The sequence below is a fragment of the Oncorhynchus clarkii genome, chromosome 27 (assembly GCF_045791955.1).
Source record: "Oncorhynchus clarkii lewisi isolate Uvic-CL-2024 chromosome 27, UVic_Ocla_1.0, whole genome shotgun sequence".
In the NCBI taxonomy this organism is placed as follows: domain Eukaryota; kingdom Metazoa; phylum Chordata; class Actinopteri; order Salmoniformes; family Salmonidae; genus Oncorhynchus; species Oncorhynchus clarkii.
The window spans coordinates 2,208,799-2,232,224 of NC_092173.1; the positions used below are offsets into that span (position 1 = coordinate 2,208,799).

Sequence of the window (23,426 nt, forward strand, 5' to 3'; positions counted from 1 at the left end):
CCTGCTGAAAGGGGAATTTGTCTCCCATTGTCTGTTGGAAAGCAGACTGAATCAGGTTTTCCTCTAGGATTTTGTCTGTGCTTCGCTCTATTCCATTTATTGTTAGCCTAAAAAACTTCCTAGTCCTTGCCAATGACAAGCATACCCATAACATGATGCAGCCACCACCATGCTTGAAAATATGAACAGTGGTACTCAGTGATGTGTTGTGTTGTATTTGCCCCAAACATAATGGCACATTTCTTGCAGTTTTAATTTAATGTCTTATTGCAAACAAGATGCATGTTTTAGAATATTTGTATTCTGTACAAGCTTCCTTTTTTCCCACTTTGTCATTAGGTTAGCATTGTCGAGAAACTACAATGTTGTTGATCCAACAGTTTTTTCCTATCATAGCCATTAAACTCTGTAACTGTTTTAAAGTCACCTGATGGTGAAATCCCCGCGCGGTTTCCTTCCAATCCGGAAACTCAGTTAGGAAGAACGCCTGTATCTTTGTAGTGACTGGGTGTATTGATACACCATCCAAAATGTAATTAATAACTTCACCATACTCAAAGGGACATTCAATGTCTGTTTTTTTTATTTTACCCATCTACAATAGGTGCCCTTCTTTGCGAGTCATTGGAAAACCTCCCTGGTCTTTGTGGTTGAATCTGTGTTTGAAATTCGCTGCTCGACTGAGGGACCTTATAGATAATTGTATGTGTGGGGTACAGAGATGAGGTAGTCATAAAAAAATCATGTTAAACACTATTATTGCACACAGAGTGATTCCATGCAACTTATTGTGGGACTCGTTAAGCACCTATTTGCAATAAGAAAGGTGTTGAATTGACTCAAGACATCTCAAGACATTACAGCTTTTCATTTGTAATTAATGTGTACAACAATTCTAAAAACATAATTACACTTTGACATTATTGTCAGTAGGCCAGTGACACAAAACCTCAATATAATTTTAAATTCAGGCTATAACACGACAAAATTTGAAAAAATCCTGGGCTGTGATTCGGCGAGTGAGTTTATAAGGAAGTGCATAGGAGATGTTGTACCCACCGTGACTATTAAAACCTACCCTAACCAGAAATCGTGGATAGATGGCGGCATTCACGCAAAACTGAAAGCACGAACCACCGCATTTAACTATGGAACGGTGACTGGGATTATGGCCAAATATAAGCAGTGTAGTTATTCCCTCCACAAGGCAATCAAACAAGCGAAATGTCAGTATAGAGACAAAGTGGAGTCGCAATTCAAAGTGGCAGGGTCTACAGACAATCACGGACTACAAAAAGAAAACCAGCCATGTCACAGACACCGACCGATCTTGCTTCAAGACAAACTAAATACCTTTTTTGCCCGCTTTGAGGATAATACAGTGCCACCGACATGGCCCGCTACCATGGACTGTGGGCTCTCCTTCTCCGTGGCTGACGTGAGTAAGACATTTAAACGTGTGAACCCTCGCAAGACGGCATCCCTAGCAGCATCCTCAGAGCATGCGCAGACCAGCTGGCTGGTGTGTTTACGGACATATTCAATCTTTCCCTATCCCAGTCTGCTGTCCCCACATGCTTCAAGATGGCCACCATTGTTCCTGTACCCAAGAAGGCAAAGGTAAACGAACTAAATGACTATAGCCCCGTAGAACTCACTTCAGTCATTTTGAAGTGCTTTGAACGGCTGCTACTCAAGGATCAAATCACCTCCACCTTACCTGTCACCCTAGACACACTTCAATTTGCTTACCGCCCCAATAGGTCCACAGAAAATGCAATCGCCATAACACTGCACACTGCCCTATCCCATCTGGACAAGAGGAATACCTATGTTCATTGACTATAGCTCAGCATTCAACACCATAGTACCCTCCAAGCTCATCATTAAGCTAGAGGCCCTGGGTCTCAAACCCGCCCTGTGCTATTGGGTTCTAGACTAATTGACGGGCCACCTACAGATTATAAAGGTAGGAAACAACATCTCCACTTCGCTGATCCTCAACACTGGGGCCCCACAAGGGTGTGTGCTCAGTCCCCTCCTGTACTCCCTGTTCACTCATAACTGCGTGGCTATGCACGCCTCCAACTCAATCATTAAGTTTGTTGACGACACAACAGTAGTAGGCTTGAACACCAACAATGATGAGACAGCTATAGGGAAGAGGTGAGGGTACTAGTGTCAGCAAAACAACCTCTCACTCAACGTCAACAAAACAAAGGAGATGATCGTGGACTTCAGGAAACAGCAGAGGGAGAATTCCCCTATCCACATCAATGGGACAGCAGTGGAGAAGGTGGAATGTTTTAAGTTCCTCAACGTACACATCACGGACAAACTGAAATGGTCCACCCACACAGACCGTGTGATGAATAAGGCGCAACAGAGCCTCTTCAACCTCAGGAGGCTGAAGAAATTTGGCTTGTCACCTAAAACCCCCACAAACTTTTACAGATGCACAATTGAGAGCATCCTGTCGGGCTGCATCATCGTCTGGTACGGCAACTGCACCACCCACAACTGCAAGGCTCTCCAGAGGGTGGTGCAGTCTGCTTTAATAATGTTTAGTTGATGTCGGAAGTTTACATACACTTAGGTTGGAGTCATTAAAACTTGTTTTTCAAACACTCCATACATTTCTTGTTAACAAATTATAGTTTTGGCAAGTCGGTTAGGACATCTACTTTTTGCATGACACAAGTAATTTTTACAACAATTGTTTACAGACATATGATTTTACTTATAATTCACTGTATCACAATTCCAGTGGGTCAGAAGTTTACATACACTAAGTTGACTGTGCCTTTAAACAGCTTGAGAAATCCCATAAAATTATGTAATGGCTTTAGAAGCTTCTGATAGGCTAATTGGCATCATTTGAGCCAATTGGAGGTGTACCTAAGGATGTATTTCAAGGCCTACCTTCAAACGCAGTGCCTCTTTGCTTAAAATCAAGGGAAAATCAAAAGAAATCAACCAAGACCTCAGAAAAAAAGTTGTAGACCTCCACAAGTCTGGTTCATCCTTGGGAGCATTTTCCAAATGCCTGAAGGTACCACGTTCATCTGTACAAACAATAGTACACAAGTATAAACACCATGGGACCACGAAGCCGTCATACCGCTCAGGAAGGAGACGCGTTCTGTCTCCTAGAGGGGAGGCTTGCAAGCCGAAGAACACCATTCCAACCGTGAAGCACGGAGGTGGCAACTGACTGACCTAAGACAAGGAATTTTTACTGGGATTAAATGTCAGGAATTGTGAAAAACTGATTTTAACTGTATTTGGCTAAGGTGTATGTAGTAAACTTCCGACTTCAACTGTATCTTGCATTACTCATCTCATATATATATATACTGTATTTTATACCATATATTGCATCTTGCCTATGCCTCTCTGTCATTGCTCATCCATATATTTATATGTATATATTCTTATTCCATTCCTTTACTTAGATTTGTGTGTATTAGGTAGTTGTTGTGGAATAATTAGATTACATGTTAGATATTGCTGCACTGTCGGAACTAAAAGCACAAGTATTTCACTACACTCGCAATAACCTGCTAACAATGTGTATGTGACCAATAACATTTGATTTGAAGAGATTTCATTGTAGGCAGAACGCATCAGAGTACAATTCATCCTGTACTAATCAGAGCTGTGGTAGGCTTACATGCAAATAGATCATTGCCGTATATGGATTTGTGCCATTCACTTTGAACTGGACTGTGTTTATAGCATGAGCGGTCATGAGTAGATTAGCTTTTTTTGAGATCAAAGAGAGAGCTGCATGGAGCCACGTTTGCACGTTTTCATATCCTTTGCTCGTTAGTGAGTTAGTAGTCCAGTTATAGATCATTTGTAGTCAGCAATAGGGGAGTGATTTCTTTCTACAGGAGCACAAAATGTGAACATTTCTAGACATCTTCGAAAAGAGAGTCTGGTAAAGATTTTTTTGTAATAAAGGGGCAGTGTTGTATTTCGAGACAGGCTTGAATAAGTTAAGGGTAGCATAATTTGTCTGAATCTCTATAATAATAGTATGGGAATAATAAAACATTTTATTTTGAATCAAACAATAACATTGTGTTGGTAGGTCTACATTATGGTCAAATAACCACAGCAGCCTACTTGACCACTGTCTGAAACGGTAGCCTTATTGTTCACTGTAAACGCACGCTGGAAGTTGCACAGCAGACCTGAAATGTGCTCAGTGTCCCTTTTGAAGGAACATTGGGATTGAATACTTTCTGAAGGCACTGCATATCTAATCCTCTCAGATCTTCAAAAGTGCCTAGGGGGTAGGGACAGGGGTCTGACTTGGTATTCAGGGTCTCACTTGTAGGTGAGGTTGAAATGCTTCCACTTGTGTCCCAGTGGGTTGATGGCGTAGCGTTTGGAGCGGCTCAATGCCGCTGCCGTCACGGGATGATGCTTCACAGAGCTCAGGGACTCCACAGACTGCTCACCAGCTTCCTGAGAGAGATGGAGGGGCAGAGAGAGAGAGATCATTAGAGGTGACAAGAGGAGCATGACATGACCATGGAGAGGTGAAAACAGTGTGTGTGTAGGAGAGAGTGAGAGAGAAGCTTGTAGAAACATCTCAAGGATGATCAATGGAAACAGGATGCATATGACCTTAATTTAGTGTCTCATAGAAAACGCTCTCAATACTTATGCAAATACGGTATTTCAGTTTATTTTTTAATAAATTAAAAACCTGTTTTCTCTTTGTCATTATTTGGTATTATGTGTATATTGATGAGGAAAAACATTATTGTAACGGCCGTTGTTGGTGGAAGAAGGTGAGGACCAAGGTGCAGCGTGGTATGTGTCCATATTTATTAAAATTAACACAGAGATAACACAACTAACAAAGAGAACGACCGAAAACAGTACTGGCTGGTGCAGACACACAACAGAAAACAGAAAATAATCACCCACGAAACACAATAGAAAACAGGCTACCTAAATATGGTTCTCAATCAGGGACAACAATAGACAGCTGCCTCTCATTGAGACCCATACCAGGCCAAACATAGAAATAGCAAATCATAAAAAAACGAATATAGACAACCCACCCAACTCACGCCCTGACCATACTAAAACAAAGACATAACAAAATAACTAAGGTCAGAACGTGACAGTGGGGAGGGTCTGGGTGGGTGTCTGTCCGCGGTGGTGGCTCTGGTGCGGGACGTGGATCCCACTCCACCATAGTCCTTGTCCGCCTCTTAGCCCGCCTCCGTGGCCTCTTAAGAGCGGCGACCCTCGCCGCCAACCTCGGACTGGGGACCCAAGCCACGGGTCCCGAATGGATGGGAGATTCCGGCAGCACCGGACAGGCGGGAGACTCCGGCAGCTCCGGAGTGAAGGGCGATTCTGGCAGCTCCTGGCTGACTGACGGCTCTGGCAGCTCCTGGCTGACTGGTGGCTCTGGCAGCTCCTGGCTGACTGGCGGCTCTGGCAGCTCCTGGCTGACTGGCGGCTCTGGCAGCTCCTGGCTGACTGGCGGCTCTGGCAGCTCCTGGCTGACTGGCGGCTCTGGCAGCTCCTGGCTGACTGGCGACTCTGGCAGCTCCTGGCTGACTGGCGACTCTGGCAGCTCCTGGCTGACTGGCGACTCTGGCAGCTCCTGGCTGACTGGCGACTCTGGCAGCTCCTGGCTGACTGGCGACTCTGGCAGCTCCTGGCTGACGGGAGACTCTGGCAGCTCCGGACAGACGGGAGACTCTGGCACCTCCGGACAGACGGGAGACTCTGGCACCTCCGGACAGACGGGAGACTCTGGCAGCTCCGGACAGACGGGAGCCTCTGGCAGTGCTGGGCAGGAGGGAGACTCTGGCAGATCCGGACTGGAGGGAGACTCTGGCAGATGCGGACTGGAGGGAGACTCTGGCAGATCCGGACTGGAGGAAGACTCTGGCAGATCCGGACTGGAGGGAGACTGGCTGATCCGGACTGGAGGGAGACTCTGCCAGCGCTGGGCAGGCGGGAGCACCTGTAAGAAGGAGACGGAGAAAGAGCCTGGTGCGGGGGGCTGCCACCGGAGGGCTGGTGCGTGGAGGTGGCACCGGATAGACTGGACCGTGAAGGTGCACTGGAGCTCTCGAGCACCGAGCCTTCCCAACTTTACCTGGTTGAATGCTCCCCGTAGCCAGGCCAGTGCGGCCCGCACTGGGCTGTGCTGGCGAACCGTGGACACCATGCGTAAGGCTGGTAAGACCAGATGCGCTGAGCCGGCTTCATGGCACCTGGCTCGATGCCCACTCTAGCCCGGCCGATACGAGGCACTGCTATGTATCGCACCGGGCTATGCCTGCGTACCGGGGACACCGTGCGCCTCACGGCATAACACGGTGCCTGCCCGGTCCCTCTCTCTCCACGGTAAGCAGGGGGAGTTGGCTCAGGTCTCCTACCTGACTTAGCCACACTCCCCGTGTGCCACCCCCCCCAATACATTTTTGGGGCTGCCTCTCAGGCTTCCTTGACCGCCGTGCCAACTCCATTCTCCGGTATCCCTCCTCACATTGTTCCAGAGAATCTCAGGCGGGCTCCGGCACTCTCCCTGGGTCAACCGACCACCTCTCTATTCCGTCCCATGTTGTAACATAGTCCGGATCTCGCTGCTGCTACTGCTGCTGCCCGTTACCACTCTGCTTGGTCCTTTGGTGGTGGCTGATTCTGTAACGGTCGTTGTTGGTGGAAGAAGGTGAGGACCAAGGTGCAGCGTGGTATGTGTCCATATTTATTCAAATGAACACGGAGATAACAAAACTAACAAAGAGAACGACCAAAAACAGTACTGGCTTGTGCAGACACACAACAGAAAACAGAAAATAATCACCCACGAAACACAATAGAAAACAGGCTACCTAAATATGGTTCTCAATCGGGGACAACGATAGACAGCTGCCTCTGATTGAGAACCATACCAGGCCAAACATAGAAATAGCAAATCATAGAAAAACTAACATAGACAACCCACCCAACTCACGCCCTGACCATACAAAGACATAACAAAAGAACTAAGGTAAGAACGTGACAATTATTGCATTTTTGTTAATATACAGTGCCTTGCGAAAGTATTCGGCCCCCTTGAACTTTGCGAACTTTTTCCACATTTCAGGCTTCAAACATAAAGATATAAAACTGTATTTTTTTGTGAAGAATCAACAACAAGTAGGACACAATCATGAAGTGGAACGACATTTATTGGATATTTCAAACTTTTTTAACAAATCAAAAACTGAAAAATTGGGCGTGCAAAATTATTCAGCCCCCTTAAGTTAATACTTTGTAGCGCCACCTTTTGCTGCGATTACAGCTGTAAGTCGCTTGGGGTATGTCTCTATCAGTTTTGCACATCGAGAGACTGAAATTTTTTCCCATTCCTCCTTGCAAAACAGCTCGAGCTCAGTGAGGTTGGATGGAGAGCATTTGTGAACAGCAGTTTTCAGTTCTTTCCACAGATTCTCGATTGGATTCAGGTCTGGACTTTGACTTGGCCATTCTAACACCTGGATATGTTTATTTTTGAACCATTCCATTGTAGATTTTGCTTTCTGTTTTGGATCATTGTCTTGTTGGAAGACAAATCTCCGTCCCAGTCTCAGGTCTTTTGCAGACTCCATCAGGTTTTCTTCCAGAATGGTCCTGTATTTGGCTCCATCCATCCTCCCATCAATTTTAACCATCTTCCCTGTCCCTGCTGAAGAAAAGCAGGCCCAAACCATGATGCTGCCACCACCATGTTTGACAGTGGGGATGGTGTGTTCAGCTGTGTTGCTTTTACGCCAAACATAACGTTTTGCATTGTTGCCAAAAAGTTCAATTTTGGTTTCATCTGACCAGAGCACCTTCTTCCACATGTTTGGTGTGTCTCCCAGGTGGCTTGTGGCAAACTTTAAACTACACTTTTTATGGATATCTTTAAGAAATGGCTTTCTTCTTGCCACTCTTCCATAAAGGCCAGATTTGTGAAATATACGACTGATTGTTGTCCTATGGACAGAGTCTCCCACCTCAGCTGTAGATCTCTGCAGTTCATCCAGAGTGATTATGGGCCTCTTGGCTGCATCTCTGATCAGTCTTCTCCTTGTATGAGCTGAAAGTTTAGAGGGACGGCCAGGTCTTGGTAGATTTGCAGTTGTCTGATACTCCTTCCATTTCAATATTATCGCTTGCACAGTGCTCCTTGGGATGTTTAAAGCTTGGGAAATCTTTTTGTATCCAAATCCGGCTTTAAACTTCTTCACAACAGTATCTCGGACCTGCCTGGTGTGTTCCTTGTTCTTCATGATGCTCTCTGCGCTTTTAACGGACCTCTGAGACTATCACAGTGCAGGTTCATTTATACGGAGACTTGATTACACACAGGTGGATTGTATTTATCATCATTAGTCATTTAGGTCAACATTGGATCATTCAGAGATCCTCACTGAACTTCTGGAGAGAGTTTGCTGCACTGAAAGTAAAGGGGCTGAATAATTTTGCACGCCCAATTTTTCAGTTTTTGGTTTGTTAAAAAAGTTTGAAATATCCAATAAATGTCGTTCCACTTCATGATTGTGTCCCACTTGTTGTTGATTCTTCACAAAAAAATACAGTTTTATATCTTTATGTTTGAAGCCTGAAATGTGGCAAAAGGTCGCAAAGTTCAAGGGGGCCGAATACTTTCGCAAGGCACTGTATATATATATTTACCCCTTTTTCTCCCTAATGTTGTGATATCCAGTTGGTAGTTATACAGTCTTTTCTCATCGCTGCAACTCCCGTACAGACTCGGGAGAAGCAAAGGTCGAGAGCCATGCGTCCTCCGAAACACAACCCTGCCAAGCAGATCCGTAACATAGTCCAGATCTCGCTGCTGCTACTGCTGCTGCCCGTTACCACTCTGCTTGGTCCTTTGGTGGTGGCTGATTCTGTAAGAGGTTGGCGGCGAGGGTCGCCGCTCTTAAGAGGCCACGGAGGCGGGCTAAGAGGCGGACAAGGACTATGGTGGAGCGGGATCCACGTCCCGCACCAGAGCCACCACCGCGGACAGACACCCACCCAGACCCTCCCCTATAGGTTCAGGTTTTGCGGCCGGAGTCCGTGCTTCTTGACACCATGCTCACTTAATCCGGAAGCCAGCTGCACTGGCGACCGTGTAAGTGTGCATTGCGCTTGGCCTGCCACAGCAGTCGCTAGAGTGCAATAGGACAAGGACAACCCAGCCGGCCAAACCCTCTCCTGACCCAGACAACACTGGGCCAATTTTGCGCCGCCTCATGGGTCTCCCAGTCACGGTCAGCTGCATCACAGCCTGGGATCGAACCAAGATCTGTAGTGACGCAGCTAGCACTGCGATTTTTTATTTTTTTATTTTTATTTATTTCACCTTTATTTAACCAGGTAGGCAAGTTGAGAACAAGTTCTCATTTACAATTGCGACCTGGCCAAGATAAAGCAAAGCAGTTCGACAGATACAACGACACAGAGTTACACATGGAGTAAAACAAACATACAGTCAATAATACAGTATAAACAAGTCTATATACGATGTGAGCAAATGAGGTGAGAAGGGAGGTAAAGGCAAAAAAAGGCCATGGTGGCAAAGTAAATACAATATAGCAAATAAAACACTGGAATGGTAGATTTGCAATGGAAGAATGTGCAAAGTAGAAATAAAAATAATGGGGTGTAAAAAATAAAATAACGGGCAAAATAAATTAATTAATTAAATACAGTAGGGAAAGAGGTAGTTGTTTGGGCTAAATTATAGGTGGGCTATGTACAGGTGCAGTAATCTGTGAGCTGCTCTGACAGTTGGTGCTTAAAGCTAGTGAGGGAGATAAGTGTTTCCAGTTTCAGAGATTTTTGTAGTTCGTTCCAGTCATTGGCAGCAGAGAACTGGAAGGAGAGGCGGCCAAAGAAATAATTGGTTTTGGGGGTGACTAGAGAGATATACCTGCTGAAACGTGTGCTACAGGTGGGAGATGCTATGGTGACCAGCGAGCTGAGATAAGGGGGGACTTTACCTAGCAGGGTCTTGTAGATGACATGGAGCCAGTGGGTTTGGCGACGAATATGAAGCGAGGGCCAGCCAACGAGAGCGTACAGGTCGCAATGGTGGGTAGTATATGGGGCTTTGGTGACAAAACGGATTGCACTGTGATAGACTGCATCCAATTTGTTGAGTAGGGTATTGGAGGCTATTTTGTAAATGACATCGCCAAGGTCGAGGATTGGTAGGATGGTCAGTTTTACAAGGGTATGTTTAGCAGCATGAGTGAAGGATGCTTTGCTGCGAAATAGGAAGCCAATTCTAGATTTAACTTTGGATTGGAGATGTTTGATATGGGTCTGGAAGGAGAGTTTACAGTCTAACCAGACACCTAAGTATTTGTAGTTGTCCACGTATTCTAAGTCAGAGCCGTCCAGAGTAGTGATTTTGGACAGGCGGGTAGGTGCAGGTAGAGATCGGTTGAAGAGCATGCATTTAGTTTTACTTGTATTTAAGAGCAATTGGAGGCCACGGAAGGAGAGTTGTATGGCATTGAAGCTTGCCTGGAGGGTTGTTAACACAGTGTCCAAAGAAGGGCCAGAAGTATACAGAATGGTGTCGTCTGCGTAGAGGTGGATCAGAGACTCACCAGCAGCAAGAGCGACCTCATTGATGTATACAGAGAAGAGAGTCGGTCCAAGAATTGAACCCTGTGGCACCCCCATAGAGACTGCCAGAGGTCCGGAGAGCAGACCCTCCGATTTGACACACTGAACTCTATCAGAGAAGTAGTTGGTGAACCAGGCGAGGCAATCATTTGAGAAACCAAGGCTGTCGAGTCTGCCGATGAGGATGTGGTGATTGACAGAGTCGAAAGCCTTGGCCAGATCAATGAATACGGCTGCACAGTAATGTTTCTTATCGATGGCGGTTAAGATATCGTTTAGGACTTTGAGCGTGGCTGAGGTGCACCCATGACCAGCTCTGAAACCAGATTGCATAGCAGAGAAGGTATGGTGAGATTCGAAATGGTCGGTAATCTGTTTGTTGACTTGGCTTTCGAAGACCTTAGAAAGGCATGGTAGGATAGATATAGGTCTGTAGCAGTTTGGGTCAAGAGTGTCCCCCCCTTTGAAGAGGGGGATGACCGCAGCTGCTTTCCAATCTTTGGGAATCTCAGACGACACGAAAGAGAGGTTGAACAGGCTAGTAATAGGGGTGGCAACAATTTTGGCAGATAATTTTAGAAAGAAAGGGTCCAGATTGTCTAGCCCGGCTGATTTGTAGGGGTCCAGATTTTGCAGCTCTTTCAGAACATCAGCTGAACGGATTTGGGAGAAGGAGAAATAGGGAAGGCTTGGGCGAGTTGCTGTGGGGGGTGCAGTGCTGTTGACCGGGGTAGGAGTAGCCAGGTGGAAAGCATGGCCAGCCATAGACAAATGCTTATTGAAATTCTCAATTATGGTGGATTTATCAGTGGTGACAGTGTTTCCTATCTTCAGTGCAGTGGGCAGCTGGGAGGTGGTGTTCTTATTCTCCATGGACTTTACAGTGTCCCAGAACTTTTTTGAGTTAGTGTTGCAGGAAGCAAATTTCTGCTTGAAAAAGCTAGCCTTGGCTTTTCTAACTGCCTGTGTATAATGGTTTCTAGCTTCCCTGAACAGCTGCATATCACAGGGGCTGTTCGATGCTAATGCAGAACGCCATAGGATGTTTTTGTGTTGGTTAAGGGCAGTCAGGTCTGGGGAGAACCAAGGGCTATATCTGTTCCTGGTTCTAAATTTCTTGAATGGGGCATGTTTATTTAAGATGGTTAGGAAGGCATTTTTTTAAATATCCAGGCATCCTCTACTGACGGGATGAGATCAATATCCTTCCAGGATACCCCAGCCAGGTCGATTAGAAAGGCCTGCTCGCTGAAGTGTTTCAGGGAGCGTTTTACAGTGATGAGTGGAGGTTGTTTGACCGCTGACCCATTACGGATGCAGGCAATGAGGCAGTGATCGCTGAGATCTTGGCTGAAGACAGCAGAGGTGTATTTAGAGGGCAAGTTGGTTAGGATGATATCTATGAGGGTGCCCGTGTTTAAGGCTTTGGGGAGGTACCTGGTAGGTTCATTGATAATTTGTGTGAGATTGAGGGCATCAAGTTTAGATTGTAGGATGGCTGGGGTGTTAAGCATGTTCCAGTTTAGGTCGCCTAGCAGCACGAGCTCTGAAGATAGATGGGGGGCAATCAGTTCACATATGGTGTCCAGAGCACAGCTGGGGGCAGAGGGTGGTCTATAGCAGGCGGCAACGGTGAGAGACTTGTTTTTAGAGAGGTGGATTTTTAAAAGTAGAAGTTCAAATTGTTTGGGTACAGACCTGGATAGTAGGACAGAACTCTGCAGGCTATCTTTGCAGTAGATCGCAACACCGCCCCCTTTGGCAGTTCTATCTTGTCTGAAAATGTTGTAGTTTGGAATTAAAATTTCTGAATTTTTGGTGGTCTTCCTAAGCCAGGATTCAGACACAGCTAGAACATCCGGGTTGGCAGAGTGTGCTAAAGCAGTGAATAGAACAAACTTAGGGAGGAGGCTTCTAATGTTAACATGCATGAAACCAAGGCTATTACGGTTACAGAAGTCGTCAAAAGAGAGCGCCTGGGGAATAGGAGTGGAGCTAGGCACTGCAGGGCCTGGATTCACCTCTACATCGCCAGAGGAACATAGGAGTAGTAGAAGGAGTAGAATAAGGGTGCGGCTAAAAGCAATAAGAATTGGTCGTCTAGAACGTCTGGAACAGAGAGTAAAAGGAGGTTTCTGGGGGCGATAAAATAGCATCAAGGTATAATGTACAGACAAAGGTATGGTAGGATGTGAATACAGTGGAGGTAAACCTAGGTATTGAGTGATGAAGAGAGAGATATTGTCTCTAGAAACATCATTGAAACCAGGAGATGTCATTGCATGTGTGGGTGGTGGAACTAATAGGTTGGATAAGGTATAGTGAGCAGGACTAGAGCCTCTACAGTGAAATAAGCCAATAAACACTAACCAGAACAGCAATGGACAAGGCATATTGACATTAAGGAGAGGCATGCTTAGTCGAGTGATCAAAAGGGTCCGGTGAGTGGAGAGGTTGGTTGGGGGTCACGGCGATTTAGACAGCTAGCCAGGCCATCGGTAGCAAGCTAGCATAGGATGGAGGTCTGTTATTAGCCACCTCTTGCGTTCGGTCAGTAGATTAGTGGGGTTCCGTGTGGTAGAGGGGATTAATCCAAATCACACAACAACAACAAAAACAAAAACAATAGATATAGTTATAGAGGCCCAAGAAGAAAACACAATAACAATAATAAAAATAAATAAATAAATTGTCCGATTGTCCATTCAGATAGCAGCCGATAAGACAGCCAACGGTTAGCAGGCCGCAGATGGGCGTTCAGGCAACGTCGCGACGGAGGAGCCAGCCGGATAACTCCTTCGGGTAGACAACGTCGGCAGTCCAGCCGTGAAGGCCCGGTGGGGCTCCGCGTAGGCAGTAAAACGGGTCCGGATAGGTGACTGCAACCCAGGAGTGATTGATGGAACTCAGGAGTGATTGATGGAGCTGGCTAGCTCCGGAATAATTGATGTTTGCTCCGGAATCGACGAAAGCCGACAGTCACACGGATAGCAGCCAGCTAGCTGTGAGATCCAGGTATGAATGTCCTGAGCTAGCGGTTGAAATCCAGGGACATGGAGAGAAAAATTGGTCCGGTATGTTCCGTTCCGAGCCGCGCTGCGCTGCACCGTACAAAACTGGCGATAGATTTTTGAGCCAAAGGATAGCCGATGACCACAAACCGCGGTTAGCTGAATCCTAACGATTTGCCAGCAAAGAAGCTAACTAGCTTCTGAACTAGCTTCTGGCCAGCTCCTGGCCAGCGATACAGTGCCTTAGACTGCTGCGCCACTCGGGAGGCCATGAAAAATATTAATTTAATAATTTTTAGAATACGACTGTAAGGTAACAAAATGTGTAAAAAGTCAAGGGGTCTGAATACTTTCCGACATGACTTCTGCCCCATTCAAAACAACTGGAAACTCGGATCTGGGAAATCTTGCTCCGACTAGGAAAATACGTTTTGAATGGTCATCCAACTCGGAATTCCATGTCTGGAACTTGGTGCTCTTTCTAGAGCTCTGATCTGAAGATCAATGATGTCATGATTCGACTTTGTTTTTTTAAGAGTTCCCAGTTGTCTTAAAACCATCATAAATCCAGAGAATGCCAGACTTTGATGACATAGTTTGATGACAAAATTTGCCCACAAGGACCGCAGAGCCACCTTCCTGTTCAAATGAGCACAGCACAACAATTTGAGTCCAAAAATGTATTGTATGCTGCTGCATAAATGATGTAATATGCCAGGGAGATATGTATACTGTAGCTAAGAAAGTAATACTAAGTTTATGTTGTGTAGTAAGCTCATAGTAGCCCATGTGCCTCACCCTAATAATTTCCCTTTCCCCCTCATAACTTAACCTACTGTTCTGACTTGGTGGTGCACATGTAGCCTGTAGACTGTTTTAGAGTAATGTAAATCATTGAATATTATAAGAGCTTTCATTGTCTGCTCATATGCCCCCTTTATTTATCCTACGGTTCTGACTTGGTGTACAGAGAGAATACTGTAAGAACGGGCCATGTTCTGAATTCTGTCGCTGAACATATATTGACTACGTCCGTCCTAGCTCGCTCATTAATGTCGTAATCGAAATTACGGATTGCCTATTATCTGCCCGTCATCCCCTTATGCCATAGTTTGTACATCTCAATTGTCAGTAGAAACCACATTTGTTTAAGCAAGTCAGCAATATCAGATATGTTTTTTTTTTTATGCAGTAAATGAGGCTGAATGAACTGTTTCGCTGCCAGACAAGGCTCCGCTGATAGCCAGGTGGAGCAGTGGTTAGGATTCACTCCATGGTGCTGAAAAGAAAGCTCTGCTGTAGGGACAGCTTTATGTAGACCCTAACAGTTTGCGGGCACCGTTTGTCACCGTTATAGTGCAATGAATGTATTGTTTAGTGTTGTGTGTGTTGTGTAGTGGCTTTGCTGGCATGCATAAAAAAACAAGTTGAGTTTTCCCCACCAAGGTTTACATGCAAAAATCACTTCAATTAATGACATTTTTTTGAATCAGTAAATGGGGGAAGATTTCAACTACCACCCAAACACAAAATAGTAATTGGAGTTGTTCATTCTATTTCTCCACATTTCTTCCACTATGAGTTAAAAGGAATAACTTAAAGTCAAGTTAAGCATTTTTCAGGCTTCCTGGCAAAAGGGAGCATGTCTGGCCTCTAGGAAGAAAATTTTAAAAAAGACACGTGGCACAAGTGCAAAAGGGAACAGAAATCACAACTTAACCCGACACAGATGTAAAACCCTCCTCATCTGTTCTCGTCGCCTGACAGCCCCTCTCCATCTATCCATCTCTCTGTGCTAAAATATCTGTCACCCACATGTGAGCTGAAGCTTCTCCTCCAGCGCCCCCCTCCCCTCACCACCTAAACCACTCCTTCCTTTCTTTTCTTCTTTCTCCCCCATTTATTTTCCTATTCTAGGCTATTGTAACACTGATCAAAAAATAAACATACGCAAAAATACATTAGGATCAAACCAGAAAAATGTGACTGTCAGTGTAGCTTACTTAAAACACTTGTTTTTTCAGTCTGTAAAAAAAACGATAACAAAACACAATAAATTAATGAAAATACTGGGTTTGTTGAGTTGCTCGCACAGGCAAACAGTCTAAATATTACTTTTAGAATGTCCATGTGCAGCCGTCCACTTACCGTTTCCCTTCTACACGTAGGGAGTCCGCCGACCCCATCCAAACCTACCAACATCAGCACTAGTAGAAAAAGTATCCGACGAGTTCCGAGCATCTCAAACACTGGGACGAAGCCCTTGGCCGAACTCAACTTCTGCTTCCTGTGCTCCATTGTAACCTGTAGTCGTGTTTTACAGTTGACAGTCAATGGTAACCTACACTCAATGTTGAGAGCACATGATTCTGCTAAATGCAAGGATTGGTATAAAAGAGATTGATCATCTTGGATAGGCTACCTTATTCAGGTGTTTTCATGCAGAAAGCATGAGTTCTGAACCAGAACGCGGTGCGTATCACAACGTGAAAACCACATTTGAACAGCTCTGCGGAGAATTGGCCATTTGGGCATGGAGCTCCAAATTCTCCTGTCCCATCAAACTCGTGTCATTCTCAGCATTCCGCGCTATTCCCCTATGATATAATTGTAAACTCTTACTTTTCAACCGAGTCCTTGGTTAATTGCGTCGCATTTGTATGTTTATTGGGTAACTTTGATACTTCCCTGCCTGGTCTATGCAGAGACCGACCGGATCAGGTGTCGGTCGTACAAGTTCGGGCACATCAGTCGAGCTGGTGGGATAGAGTGAGAGCGCCGCCCAGTTCTAAAACAACAATTTGTCTCACAGCCTCTGCTCTCCCATTCTCTCAAGTGCTCTCAAACTACACACAGTTCTCAACCAGACGAATAGAGGGTAAAATGTTGCCAAACTATTTTTGGGCTGTAAACTCTTACTTAAATAACCGCTCGTGGTATGTAAAAGTATCTCTCATCGGTTGAGGCCTCAATCCGCCATGGTTTAGAATACAAATTATGAAAGTCATTCATAGTTTATAGGCTAAAGACACATTTTTATAAGGATACTTTTTTTCCACATTTATTAGTAAGTGTCTGCAAACTGGCAAGTCTGCAACCCGCAAAAAACACAGCAACAAAGCCAGGGGTTTCTTCACGGTCAGTACTATCGGGGATCCTTGGGACGTCCATAAACTCTAACCCTAACCATAGGGACCTCCCAAGGATTCCAAATTGCACGGACTGTTTCTTCACCTGTTGACTCATGTGGCGTGCAGTCCCAACTGTCTGCGCAAGGAAGGTGGGCACCATGACAATATTGCCGCAAAGAACATCCTTCCAGATGCGCTCATTTTTCTTTGCTTGCATGGACCCATTTTCCAATCCATCTGTTCAAACAGGCTCCATTATCCACTTCCTGGCAATTAGCAAGTGGCAACTCAAAAGACTAACAGAGGAGATGTCAAAAAGTGAACGAACTCAAAATAATTATTGAAATCCAGGCCTACATCTTAGCCTATCTCAACACTCTCTGAGCCCCATCTAGGTGTGATAGCTCCTCAGCTAATTATGGATCATCCATTGAAGAGGAAGGCGTTTAGTAGTCTATCATGACTAGCCCACAGTATGCCCCATCCTGGTTAGGGTACAGCAATGTGTCACCATCTGCAATGCTGTGGCTCCTCAGGAAGAGGCTTTAGGCTTTGCCTCACTGCATCAAGGGTTTGTTCTAGCCTACATCCTTTCATTCACCTCCAGAAAGTGGCCACGCTGGCAACTCTAAAAGTTATACAATTCTGCATGTGAAGTGTGCTCTCATAAAAAATCCATTGTGCAGAATGAGGTAAAATGTTTGTCAATTGAACTTTTTGGCATTGCCCATGGTCTGGCTGGCCAAGTGGTCCACAGTTTCCCCCTATCCCCATCACTCGGGCTGACCTTAGGAAGACCCCGAGACAGCCTGTGGTTTTCAATAGAAGAGGACCCCTGTGACTCTTAAGAACATATAGCAAGAATTTGTGGGTTATGTTGCATGATATTTATGGATCAGGCCCAACGACAATGCTTTTGTTGTCCCATCCTTCCACTGATAAATTCGGATAAATTAATCACTTTTTGACTGAGAAAGTTAACGAGTAGCCTATCGCAAAATCGCCCGGAGATGATGGATACTGTGAGAACCGTCAGTGACCATCACACTTTTTAAAATGCTGTAAAACTACTACTCTAACACGCATCTACAGAATAAGCTCATACATTTTTATTTATTTTTTTACTTGTGTGTGTATATATTGTATGACATCACATTTTCTGTATGTGTCTGTCTGTGTCACCAAGATGTTCAAATAAACCTAAACATAAGGAGAGTAGCCTAAGACGTCCACTTTGGTTCACCCCCCAAAAAATATAGAAAAAAATCCTTTCTAGAGACAGATTTTTCAGTAAAGGGCACCTGAATGGCGGTCTCATAACTTCCGCCCCTCACTGGACTTGGCCCTATGCCCAGGGTCTGGCTGCACTCCAGGTGACTAGGGAAACTCTGGGCGGGCTGACCTGACAATGTCACCCACCATGGGAAGGAGTGGAGAGAAAATAGGGAAGGAAGGAGGAAATGGGGGGAGTCGAAAAGAAAAGCTGGAAAGGAGACCTTTTATGGGCCCTGAAAGATGAGGATTTAATTACGCATCTCTTTATTCATCTGTCCAACCACACCAACACTGCACAAGCTAACTTTTCTAAACAGTCCCCTTCAACAAATGTTTCCCTACGGACACTTTAAAACCTATTTAAAGTTTATCCCCACATTGTTTTACTTAGTCTTTAACTTCAAAGTCAGTAACCCACTATTAGAGCTAGCCTACACAACGCTCAATCACACTTAAACATTGAAAATGTTTCTTTTAAATTTGACAGAAAAATCGAATTGCCAACACATTGACTTTCATGAATGCGCATGAATTATCTACTAATAAGTAGTGGGTACTAATGAGTCGTCGCCCCCCCCACCCCCCCCCATTTATAAATCAGATATAAGCATTACAATTCATACACATTTGATGGCTTATTATACAGTGCATTCAGAAAGTATTCAGACCCCTTCATTTTTTAAAACATTTTGTTACGTTACAGCCTTATTCTAAAATGGGTTAAATAAAATCTACACACAATCTACACACAATACCCCATAATGACAAAGCAAAACAGATTTTGTAAAATTGTTGCTAATTTCTAAAAAACAGAAATACCTTTACATAAGTATTCGGACCCTTTGCAATGAGACTCAAAATTCAACTCAGGTTCATCCTGTTTCCATTGATCATCCTTGAGATGTTTCTACAACTTGATTGGAGTCCACATGTGGAAAATTCAATTGATTGGACATGATTTAAAAGGCACACACCTGTCTATATATAATCCCATGGTTGACAGTGCATGTCAGAGCGAAAACCAAGTCATGAGGTCGTAGGAATTGTCCATAGATCTCTGAGACAGGATTGTGTCGAGGCACAGATCTGGGGAAGGGTACCAAAATATTTCTGCAACATTTAAGGTCCCCAAGAACACAGTTGGTCTCCATCATTCTTAAATGGAAGAAGTTTGGAACCACCAAGACTCTTCCTGGAGCTTGCCACCCGGCCAAACTGAGGAATTGGGGGAGAAGGGCCTTGGTCGGGGAGGTGACCAAGAACCTGATGGCCACTCTGACAGAGCTCCAGAGTTCCTCTGTGGAGATGGGAGAACGTTTCAGAAGGACAACCATCTCTGCAGCACTCCACCAATCAGGCCTTTATGATAGAGTGGCCAGATGGAAGCTACTCCTCAGTAAAAGGCACATAACTGCCCACTTGGAGTTTGCCAAAAGGTACCTAAAGGACTCTCAGACCATGAGAAACAAGATTATCTGTTCTGATGAAACCAAGATTGAACTATGTGCCCTGAATGCCAAGCTTCACACCTGGAGGAAACCTGCCACCACCCCTACGGTAAAGCATGGCGGTGGCAGCATCATGCTGTGGGATGTTTTTCAGCAGCAGGGACTGGGAGACTAGTCCAGATCAAGGGAAAGATGAACAGAGCAAAGTACAGAGCAATCCTTGATGAAAACCTGCTCCAGTGCGCTCAGGATCTCAGACTGGGGCGAAGATTTACCTTCCAACAGGACAACGACCCTAAGCACACAGCCAAGACAACACAGGAGTGGTTTTGGGACAAGTCTCTGAATGTCCTTGAGTGGCCCAGCCAGAGCCCGATCAAACATCTCTGGAGAGACCTGAAAATAGCCGTGCAGAGACGCTCCCCATCCAACCTGACAGAGCTTGAGAGGATCTGCAGAGAAGAATGGGAGAAACTCCCCAAATACAGGTGTGCCAAGCTTGTAGAGTCATACCCAAGAAGCCTCAAGGCTATAATCGTTGCCAAAGGTCCTTCAACAAAGTACTGAGTAAAGGGTCTGAATACTTATGTAAATGTGATATTTCAGTTTTTTTATTTCAATATATTTGCAAAAATGTCAAAAAATGAGTTATTCTTTGTCATTAATGGGGTATTGTGTCTAGATTGATGAGAGGGGGGAAATGATTTCATCCATTTTAGAATAAGGCTGTAACGTAACAAAAAGTCAAGGGATCTGAATACTTTCCGAATGCACTGTATATAGATATTAGTGTAAACATTAATAATATACAGCGCCTTCAGGAGGTATTATTTATTTTTTTACCATTATTTATCTAGGCAAGTCAGTTAAGAACAAATTCTTATTTTCAATGACGGCCTAGGAACAGTGGGTTAACTGCCTGTTCAGGGGCAGAACGACAGATTTGTACCTTGTCAGCTCGGGGGTTTGAACTTGCAACCAACGCTCTAACCACTAGGCTACCCTGACTTTTTCCACATTTTGTTGTTACAAAGTGGGATTAAAATGGATATGTAATATTTTTGTCAACAATCTACACACAATACTCACATTTTTTATTTCACCTTTATTTAACCAGGTAGGCTAGTTGAGAACAAGTTCTCATTTACAACTGCGACCTGGCCAAGATAAAGCAAAGCAGTTCGACACAAACAACAATCCAGAGTTACACATGGAATAAACAAACATACAGTCAATAATACAGTAGAAAAAGTCTATATACAGTGTGTGCAAATGAGGTAGGATAAGGGAGGTAAGGCAATAAATAAGTCATTACAATATAACAATTAAACACTGGAATGGTAGATGTGCAGAAGATGAATGTGCAAGTTGAGATACTAGGGAGCAAGACAAATAAATAAATACAGTATGGGGATGAGGTAGTTGGATGGGCTATTTACAGATTAACTATGTACAGGCGCAGTGATCTGTGAGCTGCTCTGACAGCTGGTGCTTAAAGCTAGTGAGGGAGATAAGTGTTTCCAACTTCAGTGATTTTTGCAGTTCGTTCCAGTCATTGGCAACAGAGAACTGGAAGGAAAGGCGGCCAAAGTAAGAATTGACTTTGGGGGTGACCAGTGAGATATACCTGCTGGAGCGCGTGCTACGGGTGGGTGCTGCTATGGTGACCAGTGAGCTGAGATAAGTTGGTGCTTTACCTAGCAGAGACTTGTAGATGACCTGGAGCCAGTGGGTTTGGCGGCGAGTATGAAGTGAGGACCAGCCAACAAGAGCGTACAGGTCGCAGTGGTGGGTAGTATATGGGGCTTTGGTGACAAAACAGATGGCACTGTGATAGACTGCATCCAATTTGTTGAGTAGAGTGTTGGAGGCTATTTTGTAAATGACATCGACAAAGTCGAGGATCGGTAGGATGGTCAGTTTTACAAGGGTATGTTTGGCAGCATGAGTGAAGGATGCTTTTTTGCGAAATAGGAAGCCGATTCTAGATTACATTTTGGATTAGAGATGCTTATGGGAGTCTGGAAGAAGAGTTTACAGTCTAAGTGTCAAAGTGGAAGAAACATTCTAATGTTTGTAAAAAATTACAGCTGTGAGTCTTTCTGGGTAAGTCTCTAAGAGCTTTCCACACCTGGGTTGTGCAACATTTGCCCATTATTCCTTTCAAAATTCTTCAAACTCTGTCAAATTGGTTGTTGATCATTGCTATACAACCATTTTCAGGTCTTGTCAAATCAAGCTGATTTAAGTCAAAACTGTAACTCGGCCACTCTGTCACAGCTGTCGAAAGAGGAAGACCAAGGTGCAGCATGGTGAGCGTATATTTTCTTTTAAAAAATGACGCCACCAAAACAACAAACGAGCCCACTACTGTGAAGCTTACAGGGCTCAATGCCTCAAACAAAGTTAACTACCCACAAAGACAGGTGGGAAAAAGGGCTGCCTAAGTATTGGTTCCCAATCAGAGACAACGATAGACAGCTGTCCCTGATTGAGAACCATAACGGCCAAAACAAAGAAATACAAAACATAGAAAATAGAACATAGAATGCCCACCCCACATCACACCCTGACCTAACCAAATAGAGAAATAAAACGGCTCTCTAAGGTCTGGGCGTGACACACTCATGCTCTCATGCTCATTCATGCTCTTCTTGGTAAGGGACTCCAGTATAGATTTGGTCTTCTGTTTTAGGTTAATGTCCTGCTGAAAGGGGAATTTATCTCCCAGTGTCTGGTGGAAAGCAGAATGAGCCAGGTTTTCCTCTAGGATTTTGCCTGTGTTTAGCTTCATTTCGTTCCGTTTCTTTTTTATTCGGAAGAACTCCCAAATCCTTAATGAATTTCGGTTCCAGAGTGGCGCAGCAGTCTAAGGCACTGCATCTCAGTGCTAAAGGTGTCACTACAGACCCTGGTTTGATCCTGGGCTATATCACAACTGGCTGTGATCTGGAGTCCCATAGGGTGGCGCACAATTGGCCCAGTGTCGTCTGGGTTTGATCGGTGTAGGCTGTCATTGTAAATATGAATTTGTTCTTAACTGACTTAACTGCCTAGTTAAATAAAGGTAAAAAAAAAATAAATGATTACAAGCATATCCATAAAATGATGCAGCCACCAACCACTATGCTTGAAAATATGGAGAGTGGTACTCAGTGATGTGTTATATTGAAAATTCCTCAAACATATCACTTTCTATTCTGGACAAAAAGTTAATGAATGGCTTTGCCAAGTTATCAGTGTTACTCACAGCCATTAAACTTTCAACTGTTTTAAAGTCACTATTGGCCTCATGATGATATCCCTGGGCGGTTTCCTTGCTCTCCAGCAACTGAGTTGGGAAAGACGCCTGTATCTTTGTAGTGACTGGGTGTATTGATACATCATCAAAAGTTTAATTAATAACTTCACCATGCTCAAAGGGATATTCATTGTCTGAAAACCTCCCTGGTCTTTGTGCTTGAATCTGTGTTTGAAATTCACTGCTCGACTGAGGGACCTTATAGATAATTGTATGTGTGGGGTATAGAGATGAGGTAGTCATTAAACACTATTATTGCACACAGAGTGAGTCCATGCAACTTGTGACTTGTTGAGCACATTTTTACTCCTAAATGTATTTATGCTTGCCATAACAAATGGGTTTGAATACTTGACTCAACATTTTTCAGCTTTTGATAAATTCATTTGACATTTTTTATTTTTTTAAGAGTTACACTTTGACATTACTGGGTATTGTATGTAGGCCAGTGACAAAATATCTCATTTTATTCCATTTTAAATTCAGGCTGTAACACAACAAAATGTGGAAAAGGTCGAAGTGTGCAAATACTTTCTGAAAGCACTGTAACTGCAAGACAGAAACTGAACTTCTGCTGCAGAAATAAGTTGACAGACAGAATTCC

The 23,426-nt window shown here is 44.4% G+C and overlaps 1 protein-coding gene across 1 annotated transcript in view; it reads right to left on the reverse strand.

Moving 5' to 3' along the window:
* The window catches only part of LOC139386187 (matrix metalloproteinase-23-like), a 36,892-nt gene extending 20,563 nt beyond the window's left edge, over positions 1 to 16,329 (reverse strand). The window contains exons 1-2 of the mRNA XM_071131658.1: positions 15,816 to 16,329; positions 4,340 to 4,476 (exon numbers count right to left, since the gene is read on the reverse strand). Coding sequence (XP_070987759.1) covers positions 4,340 to 4,476; positions 15,816 to 15,965 — 287 coding nt within the window. The 5' untranslated portion in view covers positions 15,966 to 16,329. The remainder of the gene's footprint in view (positions 1 to 4,339; positions 4,477 to 15,815) is intronic.
* Between the last annotated feature and the right edge of the window lie 7,097 nt (positions 16,330 to 23,426).